The sequence below is a fragment of the Vidua chalybeata genome, chromosome 11 (assembly GCF_026979565.1).
Source record: "Vidua chalybeata isolate OUT-0048 chromosome 11, bVidCha1 merged haplotype, whole genome shotgun sequence".
Lineage (NCBI taxonomy): Eukaryota > Metazoa > Chordata > Aves > Passeriformes > Viduidae > Vidua > Vidua chalybeata.
The window spans coordinates 13,765,595-13,791,554 of NC_071540.1; the positions used below are offsets into that span (position 1 = coordinate 13,765,595).

A 25,960-nucleotide genomic window follows, 5' to 3' on the forward strand; every position below is an offset into this window, starting at 1 on the left:
AATACTGCACTGGCTAAGCAAGCACCCCACATCCCCTTTCCTAACAGGCACTGACATAGCAGGTTAGTTAGCTCAGAGTGTCCTCATCATTCCCAAAAATGTCCAGCTCAAAACCTCCCTACTATTTCAGTCATTTCTATTTCCTCTGCAGAAAGCAGCAAATCTGGTTGACAGCCAGCTGAATGGTGGTGTTTAATGGATTGACTAGTCTATGGATTTCCTTATTAAAAAAAAAAAAGCCACCTCCAAACATTTAAATAAATAGAAGTCAGGATTAAATAAATCAGCTTAAAATTACTTTTGAGCCATTCCCAGTTATGTCACATGGAGGAAATGCACCACCAGGGTCCTTTCTTCACTGTTTTTTTTCAAATATTAATAAGCAGTGTAATTGCAACATGACTCACTGAGATCTCCTGCCAAGCTGGAGAGACTATCTGCAAGATGCAGGCTTTCTAGAGCGTTGCAAAGGCAGATGTGTGCTTGGGGACTCTTTTGGAAAGGTCTGCATTGTAAGCAGCAGGGAATGGAAAATGGCCAGGCAGTTGCTTGCCTTTGCAAGTCATTCCCTTGCTTGCTCATTCCTTTCCCTCCTCTCTTAACGACCCCCTCACACATGGGATTTATTGCAGGATTGGGGTTTGGTGCTCTGAGCATGTAAGGCACAGCATAGCGTGTGATTTTTATTCCATGAGGAAGGTCTGGGATGAGAAACCAGCCAGGATAATTTGTAGTTCTAGGCAAGAGGATCCAGCTGATGGTGGAAGCTCTACCAGTGCCTGGGCCAGCTGTGGGCCATGCTCCTGGCCTCCCACCCAAACACTAAAATGCTCCAGGGAACAACTTAGAGGGGGATAAGAAACAATTACACCAAAACTGAGATGACTGGAACCAGAGAAGAAGGGTGAAGAAGCAAGACAAGGAAACAGGAAAATGGTGCAGCACCTTGGGAGGTGGGAGATGAAGAGCTCAACAGCAGAGCAAGCTGGCTCAGTTTGCTGCCTGATTATCTTTGCTCACTTCCAAGCTGAGTGGTTCCCAGTCAACCTGATGCCACTGGGTATCTACTGCAGCCCTGCCAGGCAATGCTGCTGTTGCCTTCCAAGCAGTGGGTGCTGCTTAAACACCTCAGGATTTGGAAGTGCCAGCTTGGACACAATCTCTCTTGCATCTTTACAGAGGTTGTTGCAAGGCACCTGAATTCCCACTCAACAAGGATCTTACCATGACCCCAGTCCCATGGGTGATGCCCCATCTGCCTTCCCAGGCAGGCAGAAAGGATTCTTACGCGCTGGCTTTCAAGGATCAACTCTCAGAGACGAAGGACAATGTTTATACATCAGAGAACCCCCAAGCCAGCAGGATTTTTAGCTGCACAAGTACCTGCAGACTCTGTATTGGGTCTTCAGTTTGGCCAACAGGGTAGAACCCCTTGGTGCCAACACTGGCCAAGCCTCCCACCAAAAAACCCAAAGCCCAGCTAGATGTGGAGACAGTAAGCTTCCAGGATTTTTGCAGCACCTACCTCATCCGACTCATCTGAGAGGGTCCGCAGCAAGATGGGGAAGAGGCTGTCGGTGTGTCGGAACATCTGGAAGCAGAAGGATGGGTGGTATCAGTCCTACAAGCCTGGTCATGCCCAGCCACAGGACACTTGCCCTGAGGGAGGCTGCCAAGAGCTTCACCAGCATTTTCCATCTGAGCTGGAGAGCTCTTCTTCCTTAAGCTATGGGGTATCTGGCAGCCAAAGCCTTCTCAGAAAAGGCAGGTGGACACACATGGGTGGAGCTGGTGGGAGCTGACAAGCTCAGCTGAATGCTGTGTCCCAAACTTACCTTACGAGGAGTCTTGATGTACAAGTGGTAAAGCCATTTCAGGACTGCAATTCTGGTCATCATCCCAATGGATGTATCACTAAGGTGGTAGTCCAGCACCTGAACTATTCCATCCAGGTTCAGGGTCACCTGTATCCTCTCACAGCTGCATGGAAAAAAGACAGGCTGGTTCAGTGTAACATCCAACTCATTACTCCCATGGTGGGGAAGTCTACAACACTCCAGAGGCTGTATCAAACAACCAGCTCAAACCCTCACTAGATGCAACTCACTAGATCAGGTTGCTAGTCCAGACAGGCCTTGAACATTTCCAGAAATGGGTCATCCATAACTTCTCTGTGAAACCTATGCCAGTGCCTCACCACCCTGTGAGTAAAGAGTTTTCTTCCTAACATCTAACCTAAATCTCTCCTAGTTCAAAACTGTTCCCCTTTGTCCTATCACTGTCTACCTATGTAAATAGTCAATCTCCTTTCTTATAATGCTTTGGAAGGAACAGAAATCTTTGGTGCTTTGAGTGTTACCACTTTTCCCAAAGCAGCTGGTACCTACACATGGGAAGGCACCACTCTAAATGAAAACAGTAGCATGGTTGTGTGAGAAACTGGTCCATAGTACCAGATTTGGGGTTCAAAGATTAGAGATCCATAAAACATACTCAGAATCCACCTCAAGGCTGACCAGCTCAAACACCTTCAGAGAACATTAACCCATGTGTACTCAAACTCCAATCTGATGAAGACATCCAGGTTCCACTGATCCCAGTGGATTTGTGCTGAAAACTGCAGATGGTGCCCTGTCTGGCAGTGAGTTTGGGATGCAGCTCTCTGCTACAACCCTGCCTTGAGACATTCATCTTGCTTCCCAAAAACCATCCCAAAAGATCAAGATAACCCTTCCTCATAAACAAGAGATGAAAGGAAGTAACTCGCTTAGTTCACCAGGACATTGTCTTGGTTAGAAATTGACAGCTGCTGCAGACTCTTACCTTTTGGTCCCCCACTCTTCCTCCCTAATAGCTGGGACCTGCATTGGGACAGGTGACCCCAACACAGAAATTGTCATGATACAGCATTTTTATGTCCTGATTGTGTTCCTGAAATCTACCTGATGGTTTCCCACCTCCTTGACAGTGAGAATATGGGAAGTATCTGTCACAAGAGACTCATTTAAGGAGAGATAATGGTTAGAACCAAGATGGTTGAAGAAGACCACCAAGGGGAGGCTGCACTCAAGAGCCATGTCATGCCTCTAGTACCCAAACTACTGAATTATTCAAGGCTGGACCAGGCTCTTGCCGATTTTTCCAGCGTGTACAGAGCTGCCGTGCATCTTGTTTGATAAGAAATCCTAAGGGGCAGATTTCTCACGGTATAATTTGCAAGTAGAGCTGTGGCTTAATAGGATTTGATCTTCCCCAGGACACACGTAAGGGCGAGACGAGGAGGCTGCAGCCCCTCAGAGCCCTGCGGGGATCTGACTGCTTGATCTGCCTCACGTAACAGATGCTGGGGGCTGCAAATTGCATTTCACTTTGATGTTGAAAACAACAGCTGAGGGCAAAATCTCAGACACACATAACTGAGGGGAAGGAGGGACCCAGAGCATGAGGACTTTGGGAAGATGTCCAAGGGAGCAGCATCCCAGTTCATTTAAGCCAGCCTGAATGAACATTGTATTTTGTTTCCTACAAAACCATCTCCCGTGGCAGTTGCATAGCCTGCCATGCTCCCAGTACAGGGCTTCAGATGGAAGAGGAGAATGAAACCTTGACCTGGTAACACCTCCACACCAAATATATACATTGCCTTCACAGGATGGGGAAAAAGAAACCTCAGGCTAATGCATGTTTTCAGAAGCAAGAGGCCAAAAGGACAGCACAGAGAATTGGTGCCTGAAGCTGGGCAGTTTGGAGGTGGCTTTGATGCTGTCACATCCCACCAGCTCCATGCTGCTGTGAGATAACTGGGCAGGAAGCAGGGTGCCATGGGTTGCCACAGCACTGCTGTCTGCTGATGCTGGACTTGTAACATCAAGTTGTAGAAACTTGCTTCTACAAGCATTTCCAGTCTGGGTTGTGCCAAAATCAGTTGTGAAAACCCCTTTTCCATCACTGCTTGATGCAGTACCTGAGCAGAGCCTGGGTGGCTCAAGCCAAAACCCACCTGAGCAGACCCCAGGAGGTGGCTGGGAGCACCAGGCTGACCTGGAGCCAGGCAGCCCTCAGCCTCACAGTGTACCACTGCCTTGTGGCTCTGCTGGGCTCAGCTCCCACGAGGAGGGATTGCAGCTGGGAAAAGCTCCTCACCGGCTACCCTCTGTATCCAGCTGCTGAGATAAACCTTTTAGGGGGGTTGCTGGTGGAGAAGCAACTCCTTTACTCACCACAAAACCCAGGCACCACCACGAAGGGAAAGAGGTCTGATGAACATGCAGAATTGGGCTAAAAACCTCCCACCAATCCTCTGGGATAGAGTGGCACCAGACTACCATGGGCTACCCCCTTTCCAGGGGTTACGGCATACCCCTTTTCCAGGGTTATGGAGCGCTGCTGCAGCTCCAGCGCCGGGCTCACAGCTCAGCCTGGCTCTCCCTAATCCCCAGGCAGGAGGGAGCAGGAGCAGCACTAATGGCATTGCGTTAATGCGATCCTCTGGGCCTGCCACGCGGGCTCCCGGTGCCGGCATCTGCGGCAGGGCAGATGTCAGATGCAATCACTTCCATCTAACCCACTACCCCAGATTCTCCTCCGGAGGATGAGCGTGGCCCTGGCACCGCCCCCGCTGTTCGCCTGTGACAGTAAGAACATGCTTTTAGGGCAAATTGAGCAATGATGGGGGCTGTGCCAGGCTCTCACCTCTGAATATTGGGAGTCTTTGCTCAAGCTCGCTGGTGGGGCAGAAGACCCATCCCACAGCACATCCCCCCATTTCAGAAAGCACCCTTCAGCATGGGAACTGAGCTTACTTTCCCACTACACTGAACACACAGCAATGTTTTTCACTCCATGTCCTTTATCAACCCATTTTCTCACTTCTCCCCTTTCTTCAAGGGCTTCTGCCTTCTCTCTCCTCAGCAGTTGCCTTGTCTCTGCCAATGCCTGAGCTGTCATCTTTCTCCTGGCCTCCTGCCTGGCCCAGCTGCTTTCCTGACCCCATTTTCAGACAAGGTTAAGGTCCAGGCCAGGCTTTAGCCTTTAGGCAAGCCCAGCAAAATGGCCTTGCCAAGGGTGGAAATATGCAGGTTCTTTCGTTGTGGTCCAAGTCACAAGGGCAGCTCCCATACAGGCTGGCAGCTGTGCTGCTGAACAGGCTCAAGCCAGCAGGCAGGAGGTAAACAGCTCGTCTCTGCTATTGGTCCCACAAGCTGTCACTTTCTTGTCCTTCATTGCTCTCAATTCAGTGCTCTTGGCTTCCTTCTGCTTACTGCAGTTTCCAAGATCTCCCAGGGAAGTGATGAGGCCAAGGTCTAGGCAGAGGCATCCAGTCCAACAAGCTGGAGATCACTGTGACAAGGGCTGGGGCAGTGTGCCTGGGGTTCCCCTCCAGCTCACCCACTCAAGCATGAAGTGGGAGCAGCAAAGGGAAGCCATCTCCTCACTCCAAGCTCGAGAGAAGGGCCAGGAAGAGCCACCCTGGACCTAAAAGCTGTGCAAAACAAGTTGCTGGAGAATGGGATTCCAAGGCAGGCTTGATGCCTTAGATTGAAACAAGCCATCATGCTGTTTTCAGCCAACCATCCTCTAGGTGCTGCAGAGCACCCAACACCATTCTTATCCTCCACCAAAGTATTCCCACCTCCATGAGCTCCCCAGCTGCACCTTCAAGGTGCATCAGGCTCTGGGCATGGGGGTACAGCAACTTCCAGCATGAGACAAGCAGCAGCTATTTTAGCTTTGTAGGAAGCAGTAACTACCACATTTAAAAGCCTGGTTTAATTACAAGCTTGGGCAGTTCAGCCACGTGGCAGCCACTTGCCCTTTCTGCAGAGCAACACACAGCTTCACATGTGCATGTGTTGCTGACCACCACCTAAGGCATGAAGACCTCCTTGCCTCAGGAAGTATCACAAAGACTCTTCTTGGAGATTTCATGTCCCTTATCTAGTTTGGTGAGGGACTGTGATCCCATCAACCTTGTCTCATCATGCAGACAGCCTAACACTGACTGATTCCAGCTGTGCCCGACCCTCTGCCCAGTAGGACCATCAGGAAGTTGTCTCAAACTGTCCAGGTTTTGTTTTGAAACACCAATGCAGTTTTAAGAGCCTAGAAGGCACTTTCCAGCTGTTTTGGTCCACTGACACAGGACAGACATCTGGATCTTCTCCTGTGGCAGCTCAGACCAACGGAAGGAAGCCCGGGCTCTGCTCCAGCAGCCACGCTTCCACCTCCCCTTCCTGATCCAGGCTCACACCAGCTAACAGAGCAGCAGCATGCTCAGCCAGGCCATGAGAAGAATCCAGTGCCTTTGAAATGGTTCTGATCCACTTCCAGTGACAGTTTTTGCAGAAGCTAGAAGTGGGGCTCCCCATCTGGATGGGGAACCCCAAAATCCCTCCAGCTCTGCATAGCCAGGCTCTCCCAGCAGCCAGATTCTGTCTTGGCACAGACACAGTCTCCATCTCCTAGAGGATGCCACTAAGAAACTCCCTCCAAGTAAAGCTGGCAAATACTTGGGAAGCATTGTGGAGCATGTTTTAGGAGCAAGGGGGTTGCGCGTGTCAGTTTGTGGCCACAGGAATGTGCCCAGCATCCATGTATTGAGCAGTCAGGCCTTGTCATCATCTTGGATGGCATCTTCCCAGAACACGGCCCTCTGCAGACACCAGGCGATGATCTCTCTGCCCCCACTGACTAAGGTCCTCCCTTTCCTACTGCAGCAGCACTGTCCCTCTGCAGCCAGCTGGGGAGGGCAGGGGAAGGGGGCGTGAGAGCTGCATGCTTGGCACTCGGCCATGCTCCCTCAGTTGATCGCTGGGGGAGGCTGGGGGAGGGGGGGGGGGAACGAACAAAAACAGAAGCAGAGTGACTTCATCTTAAAAGGCAGCTGCAACTTCCTCTGTTTGCAGGCTTTCCAGCTTTTCCCAGCAACGCAACGGCTTCCTGCAGTCCTGCCTTGACACCCAGTGGGCATTCAGCATGCCAGCAGCTGCCGCTCTCTGGTGTGAATTATGGCTGCTAATGGCCACGGGTGCCAGCTCGCGCCTTCCTCCAGCTCCAGCGCCAAGCCAGAGAGCCTGAGCAATGCATGGAGCACCAGGCAGATATCCAGGGCTCCCTGAACAGCCACATACAGCCCTCTCCCCGGTCCGTGTCAGTCCCCCACAACAGCTGCATCGGTCAAAATGCTTCAGGTCCCAACACTGGACCAGCAGAGAGGTCACACAGGGCAGGTAAACCCCACGGTAAAGTCTGGAGTCTCATGTTGAAAAGGGCAAAGGAAGGCTTACAGAAAAGTCCCTCTGCAAAACCAGGTCTCTTAGAGATATGGAGGGTCTTGCCTTCTGTCCCAGATGGTTTTCCCTGGTGCTTGAGTTGCTGACAGAACATTTCAGCTCGAGCAGCTGTTCTCCTTCCATCTCTCAGTGACACTGGGACAAGTCATCCCAGCTTTCCTTGCTTCTGACCCTCTTCAATTTTCACTCCCTCTCTTCCTCATGTACAAGACCTTCAGCACAAAGCCATGGCTATTACTTGCCCTCCTGACTCAATGCCTCTTCTTTTTCCCCACCAGGCTTCCCAGTTCAGCCCTAGCACATCCATTTCTGCACTTGCTAAACTTCAAGGGTTGAGCAGGGTCAGGACACACCAACCACAAAAAAGCCAGGGAAAATAAACTACCATAAACCAACATTTAGGTGCCAATGAAATGACCTGTACTTCCAAGAGAGAAAAAAATTAAGGGCATCATTAAGACCAAGGAGTAGCTGGGCTGTGCAGAAATGCAAAAAAGGAACAGAGAATATAAACCATCAACTTGAAAAGCTGATGCTTGCACTGCTTTGGGATGTATTGTGATGGGCATCACGCTGGTAAGATGCAGCTAAAGCAAGGCAATCCTATTTTGGGGATCACAACAACAAATAAAAATAAGCATCAGCACAATTAAAATGTTGGAAATCACTACCTCTGAGTAAAGGAACTGTAGGCAGCAGGAGGAAAGGAAAGCTATTAGAACAGATGGATTTGTCCCCCATTTCAGATAGCTGGATGGGAAGGAAGGTATTTGCAGGAGAGATTGTGCTGAGCACAGAACTGGTGCGGGGCTGACAAATACCACAAAAGGCTGGCAGGAGGCCAAGAGCTGCGCAGCCCTAGGTCCAGCCCCATCGACCTGGGCTGTGGTAGGCTGCCAAGACAGCAGCATGGGACAGGGTCAGTCTCCTCAGGGAAAAAACACCTCAGTTATAAAGTCAAGACACTTTGGTGCAAATACATCAGAGAGAAGCAGTCAGCTCCTAGAGCATCCCCAGTCATCCACCCTACTGGGACCCAAAAGACCCCAACAGCCTCCCAGCCCAGCCCCTGTCAGTCATTATCTGTACTCCGAGAAGCCTTCCCTTCTTCTCAAGCCCCTCTGAAGCAGCAAACAGATCCTACCTGGTTACTGTGAAGACACCACTGTTGTCACCAGATGCATCCAGAGAACCTGGGGGCAGAAAAATCGGAGACACAGCTAGTGGGGTGATGGGGAAGGTAGACAGCAGGACTGGGAGACTGGAGAGCTGCAAAACCTTCTGCAAAGGTATCATCAGTCATTGTCTGAGGGTCCAGGAACCCAAGGGATCCCTTCTGCCTGCAGTGAGGATTTCACTCTTGTCAAGCCCTTCTCTGCTGCCAGACAAGCTGGTACAGAACTGCACTTACCCAGCAAAATGCAGATGGGCACAACTTCAGACCTCTGCCCCAAACTGGGTCCTCTCCTCTGTAAGAGAGACCCAGACATATCCAGCTGATGGTTTCAACCATTCTCAAAGAAGTAGCTCAGAACTGCAGAGCTGCCTTTGACTCTCTTAATTTCAATTCCTAAATATACCACATGCACAGTGAAGGTAGAATCCAACTCAGGACATCTCCACTTGGTCATAGCCTGACTGCATGCCAAAGCCAAGTGACTCAAACAGCATTCCAACCTCTGCTCCATGCTAAAACTGGGTCTTACAAGCACAGTGATAAAGCATTACAAGATGAACTTGACTCTTTGTGCCCCCTTGTGCCAACAGTCTCTACTCACACAAGCAACATCACCAGATCAGCACACCCAAGGTACAGAGCTGAGTTTCTCACAGAAGGGCATCATAATTTTATCTCATCCTGACTGCTTCAAGGTGCAGTTTGACACCAGAGGGGCTGAGAATAAGGCAATTAAACTTTCTGTTGATATTTTAAAGCTCTTCTGTGATGGATTATAATACAAGATATACAATACTGCTGTGCTATGACAGTAAATTTTTCTGCTTTATCTCTTCTAGTAAAAAAAACTGTACAGAGTTAGGTAATGAAAGCTTTTGAACCTTTGTTGAAGACTAAGATGCTTATTTAGACTGATATTTTGAGGTGCCTGGGTCCACGTTACAGATAAAAAACAAAAAAAGAGGAAGAAAAAACATGTTGCATTGGCCGGGAATCGAACCCGGGCCTCCCGCGTGGCAGGCGAGAATTCTACCACTGAACCACCAATGCTGCCCTGCATGTTGCCCCTGCGCCTGCGGCCTGCTCCTGCCACCCCAACTGCTGCCCACGCCCCCACTGCCGCACGCCCTGCCCTGGCAGCGCCCCCAGGAGCTCCCAGTTTCCCTCCCTTCCACTGCTGCTGTCGGACAAGGAAATCCTTCAATCTTAATCCCACCCTCCTGCTCCCTCTCACGGCAGGATTTTCCAAAAGCCGCTGGTGGGCGTGTTACAGGAGAGCACTGGGCTGAAGGCGCAGCTTTAGAACTCAGATGAGCCCTTGTGATTTAAACATTAACACATATTTCACGCACCTGGACAACAAAGATGTGCTGTGCCAGAAGAAATGTTTAGTCATGCCAGGACAACAGCATCCAAGGGATGTTGGAGGGCTAACACCACTGCCGTTCCCAAGCATTGATTCATGGGCACCACTCAGTTTCTTTTCACTTGAACCCTCCTTCAGGTCTCCCATCCTACTTGCAAACTTTCACCTTTTATGTTCTGGAAATTTTAGGACTGGGACAATACCTGCAAAATGGTCTGGAGAGCACCATGAATCTGGAAAGTATCCAAAATTCTTCTCCTTTCTGTTCTCTACCCTTTCCCACCACACACATCCTCCGTGAATGTGTTGATACTCTCCCAGGACTAACACAGCTCTCTGAGCTCTTCTTTGTGTGATGATGCCTGCTCCCAAACTAGAAATTATCTTTTTCAGGTCAACTTGATGACTAAGTTGAAGGGGAGCATGGTGAGAGGATGGGGATGCTCACTAGGGCACACTGCAGTGCAGCACCACTTGGGCTCCAGGTCAGAGCAATGACCCTCTCATGCAGCCTGCAACAAGCGTGCCTGTCTCAACAGAGGATCATCTGTGCAACACGTTTTCAAATAAAGCACAGAGGTCCCATGTACTCTGAGCTGCTTCAGGACACCAAACCAACTCAAGAACTTCTATTGAGAACATTCCCCTGACCTTCCTTACACCTCTACTGGCCCAGACCAACTGGGACTCACCGGTGGTCACTGCCTCTGACTTGGAGAGGGACTCCTCCGAGGTGGGCTCTACTGGTATAGTCATTGATGGCTTGGCCTCATCCATTTCATCATCCTCTGGGATGACCAGCTTCATCAGGCTCTGGTTGCACACATTTGCCACCTCCTTGATGTCTGAGTGAAGGCAGTGTAAGGAACACGCAGTCCCACACGTGGGCAGGTGCCAGCCACAGAGAAGCCACTGCAGCCCCACCAGAGCTGCCCCAGCCCAGCTACTGCAAGCCCCCTCACATCCAAAGGGCCAGTGTGGGTGTTAGCACATGGTGGGAGAACTTTTCTTGGACCTGCACCCCAAGGGCAGGAAACAGGGAGTGGAACAGGCGCTTCCCTGTGGGTTGCTGCAGCAGGAATGGAATGGGAGCAGCTCTCAGTTACAAGGATACTCTTCTTGCGATCATCGTAGGAGAGGCATGGCAGAACAGCAGTCAGGATCCCTGAGGAGTAAGGCAGCATCACCCGGCCAGCCAGCTGGATGAACTCCCGCATCCAGCACATGGCTGTCAGCTGGATCAGGTCATCTGGAAGACATGAGACAAGCAAAGGTGAGGGAAAGGGCAGCACTGGCTCCACAGGACAAGGACCACCTGCAAGCAAGGAGCTGCCTCTGCTCCATCCCAAGAAAAGCTCATCTGAGACAGTTTAGTCCCAGAGGAGATCAGTGAGACCTGAACCTCCAGTGAGCATGAAATTAAACACAATCATTAGGTTTCAGTTAACCCAGTTCAACCCATAATGCAGGTTTCCTCATTTACAAGTATTCTGTCAAGCTTCCCCATGCGTGAGGATATTTCTTCACTCACACCCAATGCAGCTGTGTGTCTGGGTCTAGCATCAGTCCTAGAGGTGGGGTTTTAACAACCTCCCTAAATTCTGGAAAAGGCACCACTGCCACGGCACTCTCCTGATGCAAGGCCAGATGTTAAGCTTAAACAGTGTAAATTCATTGGGAGTTAGTTTAATCAAGAGCAACCAATTTCAAGTCTATCTTATACTTTTCTATCCCCCAGGAAACCCACTCCCATTCAGCAACATTTAAAGAGTGCAATAGGCAGAACTTGGGAACAAGATCCTTCTCAGGAAACACATCCAGCTGCAGCTGTAACCCTCTGCCTACACAGCAGACCCAGAGGAGCTATAGTGCAGCACTGGCACAGAGCCCACACACATCCTTAACACTGACCTATGCATCAAATGCCACCAGAGGTTACAGTAAGACCTTGAAGAGATCCTCCTAGAAGAGCTGGATATCCACAGGTGCCAAATATTTTTTAGGCTCCGTTTTGGAGGATGCCAGACCTGTGTTGTGGCTGGGGGATCTGCAGTACAAAAGCAGTTGTGCCAATTACAGGAGAGCTGCCTGTTCCCTCCTTTCAGTGGGATTTCCATGAACAGGGACAAAAAAAAAAAAAAAGGTGAGCAGCTGAGCTGGTGAACAGCCTGCTGGAAAACTCCTGGCCTGAATCTACAGTTGGCACCACAAACCAGGAGACTGGTGCTACTGCCTGGTCCTGTGCACTCACCTGTTGCCTGGCAGTGGATCACCAGGATATTGGCCATTTCTGCAAACTTCACACTGGAGGGATTCTTCTTGATCTCCTTGAGGAATTCCCCAAGAGCCACCTCACACCTGTGGAGAGGCAGAGCATCTGGTCAGTGCTTGACCACCTTTGACAGAGCAATTAGGGAGAGCTTATGGAGATTGTCTTCTCCAGGTGCACGTGGAAGGATGCTGGTGGCACAGCCGAAGTGTTGCCACGCAGAGGCAGGGGCAGGAAAGATGAGACTGACAAGCTTGCCCTGCCCCACAGCAGAGACTGCACATAGGTGCAAGGACAGAGGTGATGGCAGCACAGAGCCCCCCACAGCTTCCAAAACTCCCCCACAGCCACCCAGGTTCTGTAGATATGGAGGTGCCTGGGATGAGGAGCAGTGGGGCAGGTAGTACCCAAAGCTTTCATGCTTGTTCCTTGACATGTGGATGCTAGGGAAAAAAAAAAAAAAAAAAAATATATAGGGAGGATCCAGAAAGGTTTTGCAGCAGGATAGACCCAGGCCAGTCTCACCACTTACTTATGCCCTACAAAACCAGTCCAGCCACTCTCTCCCAGCACAGAATGCCAAGATCCTTTCACTTCCCACGCAGACATTCCTGCACTTCAAAATGCCTCTGTCTTGGGACCAGCAGTGTATCTGTGGAGCAAGCTCCCAATCCTTGCTTTTCTTCTCCACCCAGGAAATGCTGGGCTGGAGCTCTGCCTTGCCAAGAAAGTTTCTTATGCTCCAAGTTTCTTCAGAGAGCTCATGCCCATTCCAGAACCGCACACGAGCCTCTGTGGCTCTGAAGCCAGGTGCTGGGAAGGCAACAACTCAACCAAGCCAAAGCAGTTTGTCCCCCAGTACAGAGTATGGCATCCCACCCATGGGACAGGGGAGACCCTTGCCAAGGACACTTTGATCCACCGCCCAAGCCAATTTGTCTCTCACCCCACACCTGGAGCTTCACTGCAGTTACACACAAGAGTTGAAAATCAATAGAAAAAGTGATGGGTGAACAGCAAACATGACACAGTCCTTGCAACCAGCCAGCCTCCACACTCACATTTTCCGTATCTCCTTGCTGTTGTCTCCCAGGATCTGGAAGAGTCCATCTAGGATTTCTGGAAGGTAATCCAAGAGGTTGATATCAGGCACGGACTCTAAGACCAGGATCTAGATCAGGGAGGAATACAAAACAAGAGGTGAGTTTTCAAGACACCGACTAACATCACCAGCCCAAATGTGGTAGGATACTGAGGAATTCAGAGCTGAGCTGTGTGGGATAGGGGAAAGGAAAAGAGAACACTGTGGAGTTGCTCATGTTGGGAAGCAGCTGAACTAGCACAGCAAGGAAGTAATCAGCCTGCAGCAGTGCTACATTTCCAATCACAAAACAACATTTCCAATCTACAAAACAAAGCAGGGATCAGGAATGACTGCCAAGACACATCCAGGCAGACCTGGGGTGGCAACAGTATGGCTGAGAGAGGGAGCACAGGGGAACACATCTCACCAGACTTCAGCCCAGCACCAAGAACTTCTGCTTTGCATAGAAAGGAGAGAGCAAGTGGACATCCCTTGCCTCCTGGAGAGCAACATCTCTCCATCACCACTGCATGATGGAAAGCAGCCTAGCACTATCCCTTGGGAGACCGAAACCTCTAGAGCACAGTATGCCCATTTATACAAGCAACACTTTGAGTGTACTTTCTAACTTGGTGTGCAATGTCCTGAACAGGCTGGCAGAACTGCACTGCCATGTCCCTGCCACTGCAACAAGGTGACAGGGAGCGAGCCTTTTAAAGAAGCAGGTAAACTCTGCTGATTTAAAAACCTGCCCAAATAAATCCAGGTGCCTGAGCTCATACATCGCTGTGGATATCTGCAGTTTGCCTGGACATGGGAAGCTGATGGGATGCAATGTCCTGGAGTTCAGAGTGGCAGGCACACACAGCACCCCGTGTACCTACCCAGGATATGATGAACTGGCGGGCATATTGGTTGTTGGAGTAAATCCTCTCACGCAGCAGTGGGATGAAGCCTACCAGGTCGAACTGGTTGCTCTCTGTCACGATATCCTGCAGAGCCCAAGCAGAGGGTGTTAGAATGACTGCCAGCATGCATCCATGCAGCAACCTTAACCCAGTCTTTTTAAGCCATGTGACAGGAAAAAGATGACAAGCATGAGTCTGCAGGTCAGGAGACCTGGGGAGAAGGAATCACGCAGTTTAACCAGGCAATGAGCTTGCAGTCCCCCTCAGGCAGAGACTAATGCTGAGCACGATCCAGAGAGGGATGCTCCTGCCTGCTGTGTGCCAGCCTGGCTGAAGAGGAAGATAGGAAGCTTCTCTGATTCATGCCTCAGTGCTGTACTGCACACATGAGCAAGCACTTCTGATGCAGCCACGTGGACTGGGGTGGGAGAGTCCCCTGACTTCCCTTTACAGCTCTTTCCACACGCTTGGTAGATTTTGCTGCATGGCCGAGTCCGTGGCCTTGGTGCAGTGGAGCAGATCTCCCGACAGGAAGGTTTGCAGCAGCAGACTGGTGTGATAGCAAGGAGCAAGGGCAGGACCTGGTAGGAAGCTGCTGACCTCTGAACAGCAGCAGAAAAGGAACTGGGAGGTCTGTGGCAGTAAAAGCCCATCAGCAGGCAGTACAGGAACGGGAACCAAGCCCACACCCTGAAGTAGCAGCAGAAGCTCCACTCACATCATGACTCCCTTAGGCAAGGAACGGAGAGGAGAGGAACAGCCCTCCTGTTGCCTGGCACAGCACTACAACCCTCAGACTCAAACCTTGCTTCCACCAGCTCCCACGAGCTGAATGCACACATGGCACTGCATTAACCCACCAGCCCCTCCATCCAGCTGCCTGAGAAGGCCACCAGAGCCTTGACTGAAGAGGCTGCATTCAGTGAGAGAAAAAAATGTTTTTACAGCAGCTACAGGACTGAGCTGGGATGGCTTTAGCAGTTGCAGCCTTGGAAACTGACATGTTCCCAGCCAGGACATGGCACCAGCTTGCACCAAGGACTCTTGGAGAACAAAAATACCTTGAGGAGCCGATCAAGGAGCTCAGAGCCACTTTTGACATTTGGGTCAGGATCAGCAGCCAGCTGTGAAAGACAGAAACAAAGAGACATTGCAACAGTGGGTCCCAGGCCTGCCCCCTGCTCTGCAGCACAGCTCCCAACAGGCTCACAGGACTGTTACTCTCCTTGACAATACAAGGAGAGACATACAGAAGTCCCTTTATCTCCAACTTATTAGGCTCCAAAAAATTCTCCTGAGAGACTTCCTAAGGGGGAGATCAAGCACACATCACCTCCCCAAGCTATGCAGGCTTTCATGGGCCAGCAGTCACACTCTCAAAGAACAGAGAAATGCAGGTTACCATGAAAATCTGCAAAGGCAGACACACACGGACAAAGTTTTGACACTACAGACCCAACAAAGCCAAACTGCTGCAGAGCCACCTTGTCTGCAGCAGCTCTCTCAGGCTCATTTTCTAATACCATTCAACAAAGAGCAGGAGAATAAATACATCCTGGAGGTGAGGACAGACAACAAGGTATCTTACAGTCAACTTCATACCCACAGTATCAGTGGCTACTGTGTAGAAACTGCTCATTTTGCTGATCCTTGGGAGTCCCTTCCAACTCAGAATATTCTGTGATTCTGTCCTTCAGACCTGTCTGGGTCAAAGTAAACCAGTTTGCTTGGACAGAAAACCTTGGACAACTGGGTTTGACTTGGAGATGACGACAAGGAGTCCTCAAAAAGCACGTGGGGGTTAAGAGGAAGCTTCTTACTTTGCTGAGGCCATCAAAGAGCACGTTGAAGTGCGGGAGGACAGAGCCCCTGGCCACCTTGACAATGTTGTAGAGAGCCTCGCAGGCGTAGTACCGCAGTCGACTGTCAGCATCGTTGAAACATGTCAGCACCGGCTCGATCAGCTCCTTCAGGTACAGCCCAGAGTCCTGGGGGGCACGAGGAGACTGGTTAGCAAAGAACCATGCCACAGAGACTGGGAAGAGATGGCGCTGCCCTGGAACATACTGCAAATACTCAGGCCTGTGATGGCTTTAGTGCACCTATGCTGGGCAGGATTTACTAATTAATTTTGTATTTATTACTGAATGTTGTTATTCAGGTACAGTGAGAGTGATCAGGTTTGCTGGGCATCTGCCTCATTTCCTGCCTGCAGGGCAGAGGGAGCCAGGGATGGATTTCTGCATGGGTCAGTGTCAGTAGTGCACAGCAGGAGATGGAAGGGCTGCAACTCTTGTCAGCTCTTTTAACAGAAATTAGCACACAACCTGCTGAGTCTAGTCCTACTGCTGGAAACTGAAGAGAGACAGAAGCCCTTTAACCACACCTAGGCAGCTGCCAAGATGTAACCCAGGCTAGAAAGTGCTCCTGGGCCCAGACGGTGCGTGGCTGGGTGTGCTGGGGAAACTCTAACACAAGGCAGTTATAGGCTGCAATGCAGGGAGGGAGCTGGGGAGCTGCAGGGCCACCAGCCTGACTCTTCCTATCACACTGACCCAAGAGGAGCTGCTGTTCTCTCACCACAACCTGCACAAGCCAAAAACCCCACCATACCTACCTTGCCCAGGGCAATGGAGCAAGCAGCGAGGCCAATGAGTCCTCCTTTCCGGCTGTGGGGGTGCTGGGAGAGCGCAAACTCCTGTGACAGGATCTGGATCACGTGTTTGATCTGGGATGTGTTGTTCTGAGCCACAAACTCTCGCACCAGCCTGGGGAGAGGACAGGGAAGCACACAGAGAGGTTTAGATTATGGCTGATACAAACACTGAGGGGCTTAGTGACAGAGACAGGGACTTTCAGCCATAACAAGGACCAGAGAAAGCAGTACTGAAATGGGGAATCCTTAGGGAACCCAAAAGTGAAACCAGAGCTCTCCCCTCCTCTCTGCTCACATCCACCAGCAGCTCCCTACCCTCCTGCTGCTCCAGCCTGCAGCCTCCTACACTGTTCATAAACTCTCAGCCTATGATGTGCTCTCAAGGGTCAACCCAGTGCAGCTGTGTGCTTGCAGAGAAGTTGCAAGGTCTTCAAACACCCTCTCCAACAGGGCAGGTTATCAGGGTCATTTACCCCGAACATGGCACAGGATGGGAGCTCAGCACGCACCTAGCTGGTGGCTTAGCAGGGAATTGCTGCCCACCAGGCCTACACACAGTGCCATGGTTTTGAACTCTTCCAGCCACCCATACAGTGCTTCAGGTAATATCCCATATATTTAAGCTTGCTAACAGTATATTTCAACATATTCTTAAACAGCCCAATATTTAACAAAAAGCCAACACAGTTTCCATATACAATACCTTCTCCCCAGGAACTTGCAGCTTATTATCCAGAGATAATTAACACATCAGCTGTGGACGAAGAGACTCATATCCTTCCTTGCTCCTGCCTACAGAACTGCTTCCAAGTCCCAGCTTGCCCACGCAGCCCTTCAGCCTCAGTTTCCTGTTGGCCAGGCAGGGAGGCGCAGGCAGCTGTGCAGGCAGCTGTGCAGGCAGCTGTGCAGGCAGCTGTGCAGGCAGCTGGAGCATTGGTGGTTCAGTGGTAGAATTCTCGCCTGCCACGCGGGAGGCCCGGGTTCGATTCCCGGCCAATGCAGTGTTCTTTTCCTCCTTTTTGCTTGCATTTCTATCCATAATTCAGACTTAGGCATCTCAAAAACTCTGCCTAAATTATCATCTTTATCTTAACTGTCAAAAAAGGTGCAAAAACTTTCACTGCACAACTCCATAGAGGGTTTCTTTGGCACTATACGAATCTTGCACTCCCAAACAGGTGCCACTGACCAGTCTTGCACTTTATAATCCAGGAAAATCATTACAGAAGATGTTTATGAACTTTTCCTCCCCAAAATTACAAACACCAGCTCTGCTCTCATCTTGCTCTGTGCAAAGCAGCTGCTCCCTTTTGCCCTGGGGATACCAGGCAGTCCCTCCCTCACTCTCCCTAGTCCAAAGCCAAGTTCTCCAACAGTTACAGCCCGATCCACATCCACAGACTGCTTTAGAGATAATGGCTCCATTTCCAGTCCTGCTCCAAGAAGAGAAACACTCTGAGCTTGAGCAAGACAAACCATTGGGGTGATCATTTTACTGCCTACATTTCACAGATGCAGCTTTGTTTAAACAGGAATAAGTTTACAGACTTCCTTTATGAGTTTAAAGGACTCAAGATTTAATTTATGAGGCAAAAAGTGCAGCATCAGAGCCTGCAAACATCAGGATCTGTTCCTGATTATCAGCTGAAAGAAAAGGAGGTTCCTGAGTAAAGAGGCAGCAGGTCCCTCCTGGCTTGATGCCATGGACATGGAAGTGATGTTGCTGGGGCCATTCTGTGATGGGTTTTAGATGAACTAAACCTGTGAAATCTGTAGAAAAGGTTGGCCCTTGCCTTTTTCCTCCTCACACTCTTCCCAAGTTGTACTTCCAGCTTGATCAGATGAACTGCCTGACCCCAAAACAGACTTTGGTTGGTGTAAGGCCAGCATAAACCCTTAATCCTGGGGCAGAGTAAGCTGGAGCAGAGCTGCTTGGATATCACCCCTCACAATGCAGCAAAGAAGTTACTGAAGTACTCCTGAGGCTGGAGTTATGAGGACACTGCAAGAATCCCACCCCGCAACACTGCAATCCACCCACAATAAATTATTCCTATAACAAAGAGAGAAAATGAGAGAAAACTAAACACACCAAACAGCAGAAGGGGCTCGCTGAGTTGGGTCTGTAGCAGAGCACACACTCCCCTTGTCCCAGGTGCCATTTTTCTCTGCTGACCTCTCACACAGCACCCTCTGCATTCAAGGCAGGCAGTCCCCACACTACATCCCCCACTGAACTCTCAGCACAGCAACTCCATCCCCACGTCACAGACTGCCCCGAGAGCCTGACTGCTCCCCTTGCAGGCTCACCATGGCCACATCTCCCACCCAAAACTCACCCACCAGTTTGGACCATCACCCCCAGCCCTGTGCTGGGCTGCACCCTGAGGTGATGTTTCAGATCTCCTGCAGGAGCTGAGCTCTCAGGCAATGCCCAGGGAGAACACAGTCCTTCCCAGGGAAAGCTGTGGCCAAGCAAGGCACCCAGACCAGCACAGCAAGGATGAAAAGACAGGCAGGGAACACGTACAAACAACACCAGAGGGGCATGGCCACACCAAAAAGTGCCTGCAGACCTTTGCCTGGCAAACTCCAAAAAGAAAGCCCCAGATCTGCTGGGGGCAACCTGCAGTTGCGCAGGAAGAACCAAGGGCAACACCCGATAGCCAGGGGCGACAGTAACACTTCCCATCTCTCTGGCCAGGATCCAGCACGGGACAAGTTTGGGTGAGCCCTCGGGGGAGAGGCACCAGGACTCTGGACGTGTCGCAACAGAGCAAGCAGTACATTTCCAAGAAATTCCTACAGGGATGCGACTCATTTATTCACCTCGCACAAGGCTGTGCAGCTGCACCGGGCACCCACCGTCAGAACGAGCCTCCTGTCAGGGGCTCTTGGGATGCGCCCGGAGCCAGCGGGTCCTCACTGGCACACTCGGGGACAAGTTTCAGTGCCCGGTGGGATGGGGCTGGGAGACAGGGAGCAGCTCTGGGAGAGATCTCTCCTGCCCGAGCACCGCCCACGGCCCTGTCCCCGACAGGGTCACCGTGTCCCCTCGGCCCCTTCCCGGGACTGCCGGGCCCGCAGGGTGCCAGGCCGGCAGCCCCGGTACCCCGGACATCGCAGCGTGAGCGCCATCCCCGCAGTGCCCAGCTCCCACCGGGCAGCCGGGCCGCTCCCTCCCGCCGCCCGGTGTACGGCTGGACCCACCCAAGCATCAGGGGACGGCTCCCGCCAACCCGGGGCCGCAGGGAGCCCCAGCACCGCAAAACCTCTCCCCGCCCTTCCCGGGGCACCGGACCAGGCTCCCTGACCCCAGCACCGGGGCCGCCCGCACCGGCACCGCCCTCATTCCCGCTGCCCTCCCGGTTCCCGGTGGCTTCCACCGCTCACTTCTCTATCTCCAGAGCCGCCACCTTCCTCTTCTCGTAGAGTTTGTCGGTGAGCGCCCGCACCACGCCGGGCGTCAGCGGCGACAGGTCCCGCTCCGCGTTCATGGCCCCGCCGCCGCCACCGGCGGCCACGTGACCCCGCCCGGCAGGCGCGCACACGTGACCCCGGCCCGCCGCACAGCGCCCCCGCGCGGCGCGGAGATACGCTGCACCCCCGGGTCATTAACAGGCGCGTCATTAGGGAGACACGCCTTCGCCCGGACAGCCCGAGGGGGCACAGTCGCAGATTTATGTCTAAAAGAATTTAGCAGCACTTGATAATTGATTAACATTTACAAAGTGATTCGACAGACTTTGATATAACCGTAACAGTCACTCAATTATCTATTAAGTGTTTAAATTAAACTGACGCATGCACCCACACAGACACACCGGTAGATGTTACTAAGACTCCCCAGCTATAGCTATTAAAAATTCCCCTCAAGTGCCAGTGAAATACTTGGATCGAATGCCTCAGGGCACGGGGGCATTGGCGCAGGCTGCAACACTTCAGCTTCTGGCACAGACTGATTGTGCCTGTCAAAACATCTCCTGTCCGAAGAATTCCCACTCTTGTGCCATTTGGTCACCTCACACTTTTCAGGGTGCCTTTTGAAGGTGACCAGGACATCTAATTTCAAGGTCCCTGTGGAGTCCTTGGCACATCCAGCATGGATGTATTGTACCAAGGGAGAACCAGAGAGTCCAGACTGAACAGGAATTATTGGCAAGGGCAGGATTGACAGCAAAAAGGGACAGATGTGGTGGGCAGCTGTGCCAAGAATCTGCACCTCACAGTGGATTTATCTGAGGTTTGACAGAGAAAGGTAGGAACAGAAGGTGCCACTTCCATACCATGGAGCCTTTTCTGCAGGGCCAATGCCCAACTCTCGTTCTATCTGCTTCCAGCCAGCTCCTGCCATATGGAAAGTTGAGCCAAAGAGGGATATGGCTTCTGCTGGCAGGCTATGGGCTCAAGGGCTGCCTGTGTTCAGGCTAGTACCTTCCAACATGCAGCAAAGATCTCAGAGAGTCCACTGATGTGGTGATAATCCCACACAACTAAACATACCATGTCTAGAAGAATAAAAAAACCTTCCTACAACTTGCTAGGAGGAAATCCTGCAGAGATTCCATACGAAAAGCTTGGGGGACAGAAAGCCCAAGGAAGAAAACCACGTCTAATATTTGGCTGCTGCTTGGCCAAGTTGAGAGCAGGGCACATGTTTTCCCTCTCTGGATGGTCACACTTCATGGTTAATGAATTTACTTTCTCCACAGAAGTCCTCAAAATAAACTGAGAAAAGGGAACACAGAGCACAATGACACAGGTGTGAGTACAGGATGGACGAGGATTGACACCACAGTGCTACTGGTCCAGCATGGGGAATCCAGCACGTCTCCCTGCTACAAACACAACACTTAGCACAAAGGTCAAGTAAAATCAGACAGGAAAAAAAAAAAGGTACTGAAAGTAATGAGCAGAATGTAATTAAACCACAACCAAGTTTAATTAAAATGTAGTAAACAGGGATCAAATACAGTCTAATGAAACTGGGACGTCACACATGCCCACGAGAACAAAACGTGAGTTGAGAAACAGGGCAGAAAATCCCCCACCACCTTTCCTGTGTTGTGTTTAGCTGAAGAGGACAGGCTGGTCAGAAAATCACATTTCCAAGAAGAACTCCCTTCCTGGAGAACAGAAGTCAGTCATTTGCTTAAAAAGAATTTCTGAGACCTGTTCCCAAGTCTCCCATATTTTGGGGGACCTTTCCTTCATGGGACAAGCACTGGTTCCCAGACCAGGACATTCCCTGAGCAGGTCCTCGCATGGACAGGTACAATGCCATCGTTACAAAGGACCAGAGGGAGTTTCTCTGAATCACCCAGCAGGTGCCTCTTGAGGCACAGCACAGGCTCCTCTCTACATTACGAAGGCCTGGGCACAGGACCCTCACCCCAGGCAGATGCTCCTCTCCACTGATAGTGAAGGTCAGGCTTTTGGCTTTAGTTCTATGCGGCTGCAGAGAGGCACAGAAATAATTTCAGCTGGCACTAACCCATTTCCCACCGGGCAAGCAATGAAGCAAAACACCCACTGTGTTTTCCCTGGCAGGTGTTCCTGTACCCCACAACAAAGCCCCCCCTCACCCCTCTCCATCCCAGTTGATTTAGGGGCACTCACAAGAGGAATTTGCTTCAAAGAGACAGAGCCTTCCAGAATAACACTTTAAAATCATTTCACTTAATTGAATCATGCAGTACAGCAGGTAAATAATGAGGCACCAGGTGAGACATGGCAAATCCCCTGGCTGCAGTGATAGGAGACATATGCAACAAGCAGAAGCACAGCATGAAAACAGTACAAAAGCAAGAAGGCAAAAATAAATCAACACCACCATCAGTAAAGATTATTTCCAAGGACATTTAAAAAGGAATTGCTTATTAGGGCAGAAAGCTGACTTCCCTTGTTCCAATTCAGCCACTAAAAGGCTGGGGAAGGCCAGGTCAGAGTTCCACTACAGAGGTCCCAGGGCAGAGCAACTGGGCTTCTCTTGGATGAGGGCTCCAGTCACTCCCTTAGCATAAAATAGTTTAATACACCCCAGGGAATTACCCAGGATCATCTCATTTTACAGAAACAAGGAGGAAATAATGATTGCTGACCTGCTGGCACAAAAACTGCTTCATCTACGCCACTGTCCTTGGAAAGCCCCAGCTCAGCTGTAGCACATCTCAAACACTTCCAGTTGCTACCTAATGTTGTCCTGTCTTTATAGTGATTTAGACAGGCTAAACTATCATCCTCATTTTTCTGCTCTACTCTATCTAACAACAACTACTGCCTCACAGACCATCTCATGCCAAGCACTCTGACAGTTTGCTTACAGATTAAAAAACAGTCTCATGTCTAAAAAACCCCTCACTTCCTTTACAAAGTGACTCAGGGAGGGTGGGGAGTGCATTCAGGATTGCTCAGCCACAGTGACCCACCATCTCACCTGCAGCCCATTTCCAGCTGGGTTTTATCAAATCCCAACAAGGTTTTTGTGTGCCCCTTTTTGATGCACAGCACCTTCATGAGCAGACCCTGGAATGCAGAGAAAAGTTGCCAAAAGCAGGTGGAGGGAGGTGGAGAAGAAAGAGCAGGGCTGTTGGCTCTGCTTGGAGGTCCCTGTTATCTTCTGCCAAATTAGATTAGGATTTAATTACAACCTAAAGGGGAAATCTGATGTTGATGCTAGAACAATGCACATATTTTTCAATAACAGAAAAATAAGCGCATTCCAGTGAAGTCTGCGAGGAATTAATTTCCTCTGGGGCCACTTGTTGGCCACTTGCCTGTTTCTCTTTACTCCCATTTTTTTAGAACCAATTTAGGCTTTTGGAAATGGGAATGCTGAATCAGTGTTCAGCTTTTAATCACCCCATCTCCCCCTCAACTGGCTTTGCTGGACCTGAGCCTGTAGGCACTTGCTGCTCCTGATGCTGAGTCACCTGAGTCTGTGGAGTTGGGGGCAGCTGAGGGTCCCAAGCATCTGGCATGAGAGCAGCCTGTGCTCCAAAGGGCTTGGCACGGCCCTGTTGCTGCCTCTTTCCTGCTGAGGATGCTATGACAGCTCCCTGTTCTGCTCTGCATGTTAATTAAGCAGGAATGTATTTTCTCTGGGTCCCTCAGCAGCCACCATGTGATTGTGCATGGCAGAGCTGCAAATGAAGATGGGCTCCAAGCTATTAACACCTCAAATTGCTCATCGAGAGCCCGGCAGAAGGGCAGCATGTCAGATATTATTTCTGGTCCACATTAAGCACTGCTGGTATTCTAAGTGATCAGAACAAACTAATTCAGTCTGACACCAAGGGAATCAGGTATCAAGACTGAGGAAGGTGAGATCAGTAGAACTGAAGCATCCATACATCTAACTTTGCTGGAGCCCATCAGCAGAGCCTCCCAGCATTCATCAGACACACACATTAATTTTGGCCAGGGGAGAATTTTTTTTTTTTCCTGCCTGGACTAGGACGCTCACCTTGTGTGCTTAGATTTTATTTTCTGCCAGCAGTTCAAGCTATTCTTTCCTTTTCACTCTTGTCACTGAAATGTCTTCCAGAGAAATCTCTTTCCAGTAGAAGTTAAGTCTTTGGGTTGTATCCTGGCCACTCAGCTTCTCTTCCTGTGGCATTACCATTATGGCATTACCATAATCTTAGCCTTTGCCAGTGCTTGTTCCATCTTGGAGCCACCTGGTATTGGCTCTGTCAGACATTGGGGAAGCTTCTGGCAGCTTCTCACACAAGCCACCCCTGTAGCCCCCCTGCTACCAAAACATTGCCATGCAACCCAGTACGTATCAGCCTTTCTCTCATCTGTAATACTGCTCAGATTTTATGATTTGGCCTGCCACTCTGTTTGTGTCGGAGGGGAACCTGCAGAGCAATCACAGTGGGAACTGCATTTCCTGTAATTACATTGCATCCTCACTGCTGGATAAAGTCTGCCTAAAAATGTTGTTGCAACTGCTGGTGTACTTCTATTTTTAATGTCGCTCTTTTTTTTTGTTTTTAATGACATTTGAAATTAAGTTATTTTCTCCATGGGAGCTCTGGAGGTCTAGAGGTATTTTGACAACCCAGAATCGTTCAATCAAAATAGTTTAAAAACTGAAGAGGATCTTTAGCTAGGCTGATGTGTAGGCTGGGATTTCTGTTTGCCCCTTTAACCCTTTCATTCCAAATTTAGTTCCACATCTGAGAGATGGGTCATTTGTTATGCTTTGCATTCTCCTTGGGAATTGACCCTATTTTCTTCCCTCAGGGTTTGAGCTAACCCATGAAATCTAAGGCAGTCTCATGACTTTTCTGAAAGAGATAAGCTAAACTATTTTAAAATCGTCTTTTCTAAAGTCTTTATATAGAAAAAAGCCTTCCCTGCAGGGAAGGCAACCCAAGAAAGGAAGGGAAAGAATCTGTGTGCCTGGTGTACTGTTATTTTGCCAGGTACTTTTGAATTTATTTTGTGTAAAACTCTCTTGAAGTGGCCTGTACATCATCAGTCTTCTGATATGGAGGCACCAAGTACAGAGAGGCATCAAAGTAATGCAAAGATGAACACACATACTGTGCCCTGTGCCCCTGACTGGGATCTTTTTTCCTCACAGGTTTGTTAGGCTGTGGTTTCCCAGTGCCACCTCCTGCTGCCAGCCCAATGCTTTCCTCCATGTGTGCTAAAAGCAAGACCCCTCTGCAGCCTTTTCCCTTTTTATGGACAGATACAACACACAGAACTGTCCCAGCAGAAGATAACCATCAATGTCTTCCCAATGGAAAAGCAGAGGTGCATTTCTTATTTGAGTGTGATGGCAAAGCAGAAATCCCTCCAGCAAGAGGCTGAAATCAAACGAGAAGCAGGCAGGGGAAGTAGAAGTGCCCAGGCACTGCTTCTGCTCACTGAATGCTCTTTGCAATTATTTTTGGTGGAGACTGGTGCAGGAGCTGAGCATTTGGGCAGACCCCACTTCCACTGGCCTTTTGGAATGCCCACTCATCTGGAGCATAAAGGAAAACCTTGAGCTGGTGGTCTTCTGCCTGTGCTGCCAAGGGGTGCACATAGAGCTGGGGATCAGCCCCCAGGAGCTGTGTTTTGGCAGCTGCTTCTGCACAGGTCACTCATCCCACAGGCACTCTGAGACTTGTGACAAAGAGGAAATGTTTGACTCTGGTTTCAGAGGTACAGATGGAGCTGGTCCAGGGTGCATTCAGTGGTGAGGCTGGTG

The 25,960-nt window shown here is 50.3% G+C and overlaps 1 protein-coding gene and 2 non-coding genes across 5 annotated transcripts in view; 1 reads left to right on the top strand and 2 right to left on the bottom strand.

Annotated features, from left to right (window-relative positions):
* The window catches only part of VAC14 (VAC14 component of PIKFYVE complex), a 61,312-nt gene extending 38,082 nt beyond the window's left edge, over nt 1–23,230 (bottom strand). Inside the window, exons 1-12 of one of the 3 annotated variants that reach the window (XM_053953018.1) lie at nt 23,189–23,230; nt 16,714–16,864; nt 15,917–16,084; nt 15,158–15,220; nt 14,073–14,180; nt 13,166–13,275; nt 12,087–12,193; nt 10,950–11,084; nt 10,528–10,680; nt 8,437–8,485; nt 1,836–1,980; nt 1,526–1,591 (exon numbers count right to left, since the gene is read on the bottom strand). In XM_053953018.1, the coding sequence (XP_053808993.1) occupies nt 1,526–1,591; nt 1,836–1,980; nt 8,437–8,485; nt 10,528–10,680; nt 10,950–11,084; nt 12,087–12,193; nt 13,166–13,275; nt 14,073–14,180; nt 15,158–15,220; nt 15,917–16,084; nt 16,714–16,864; nt 23,189–23,199 (1,266 nt within the window). In that variant the 5' untranslated portion in view covers nt 23,200–23,230. Of the gene's footprint in view, nt 1–1,525; nt 1,592–1,835; nt 1,981–8,436; nt 8,486–10,527; nt 10,681–10,949; nt 11,085–12,086; nt 12,194–13,165; nt 13,276–14,072; nt 14,181–15,157; nt 15,221–15,698; nt 15,706–15,916; nt 16,085–16,713; nt 16,865–20,145; nt 20,268–23,188 lie in introns of those variants that run through there. The other 2 variants (XM_053953017.1, XM_053953019.1) reach the window with 2 other exon arrangements.
* Nucleotides 9,449–9,519, bottom strand: TRNAG-GCC (transfer RNA glycine (anticodon GCC)). Its single transcript has one exon. It is a non-coding gene; the product is annotated as a tRNA-Gly (tRNA).
* TRNAG-GCC (transfer RNA glycine (anticodon GCC)) lies at nt 17,683–17,753 on the top strand. Its single transcript has one exon. It is a non-coding gene; the product is annotated as a tRNA-Gly (tRNA).
* Nucleotides 23,231–25,960: the final 2,730 nt, after the last annotated feature.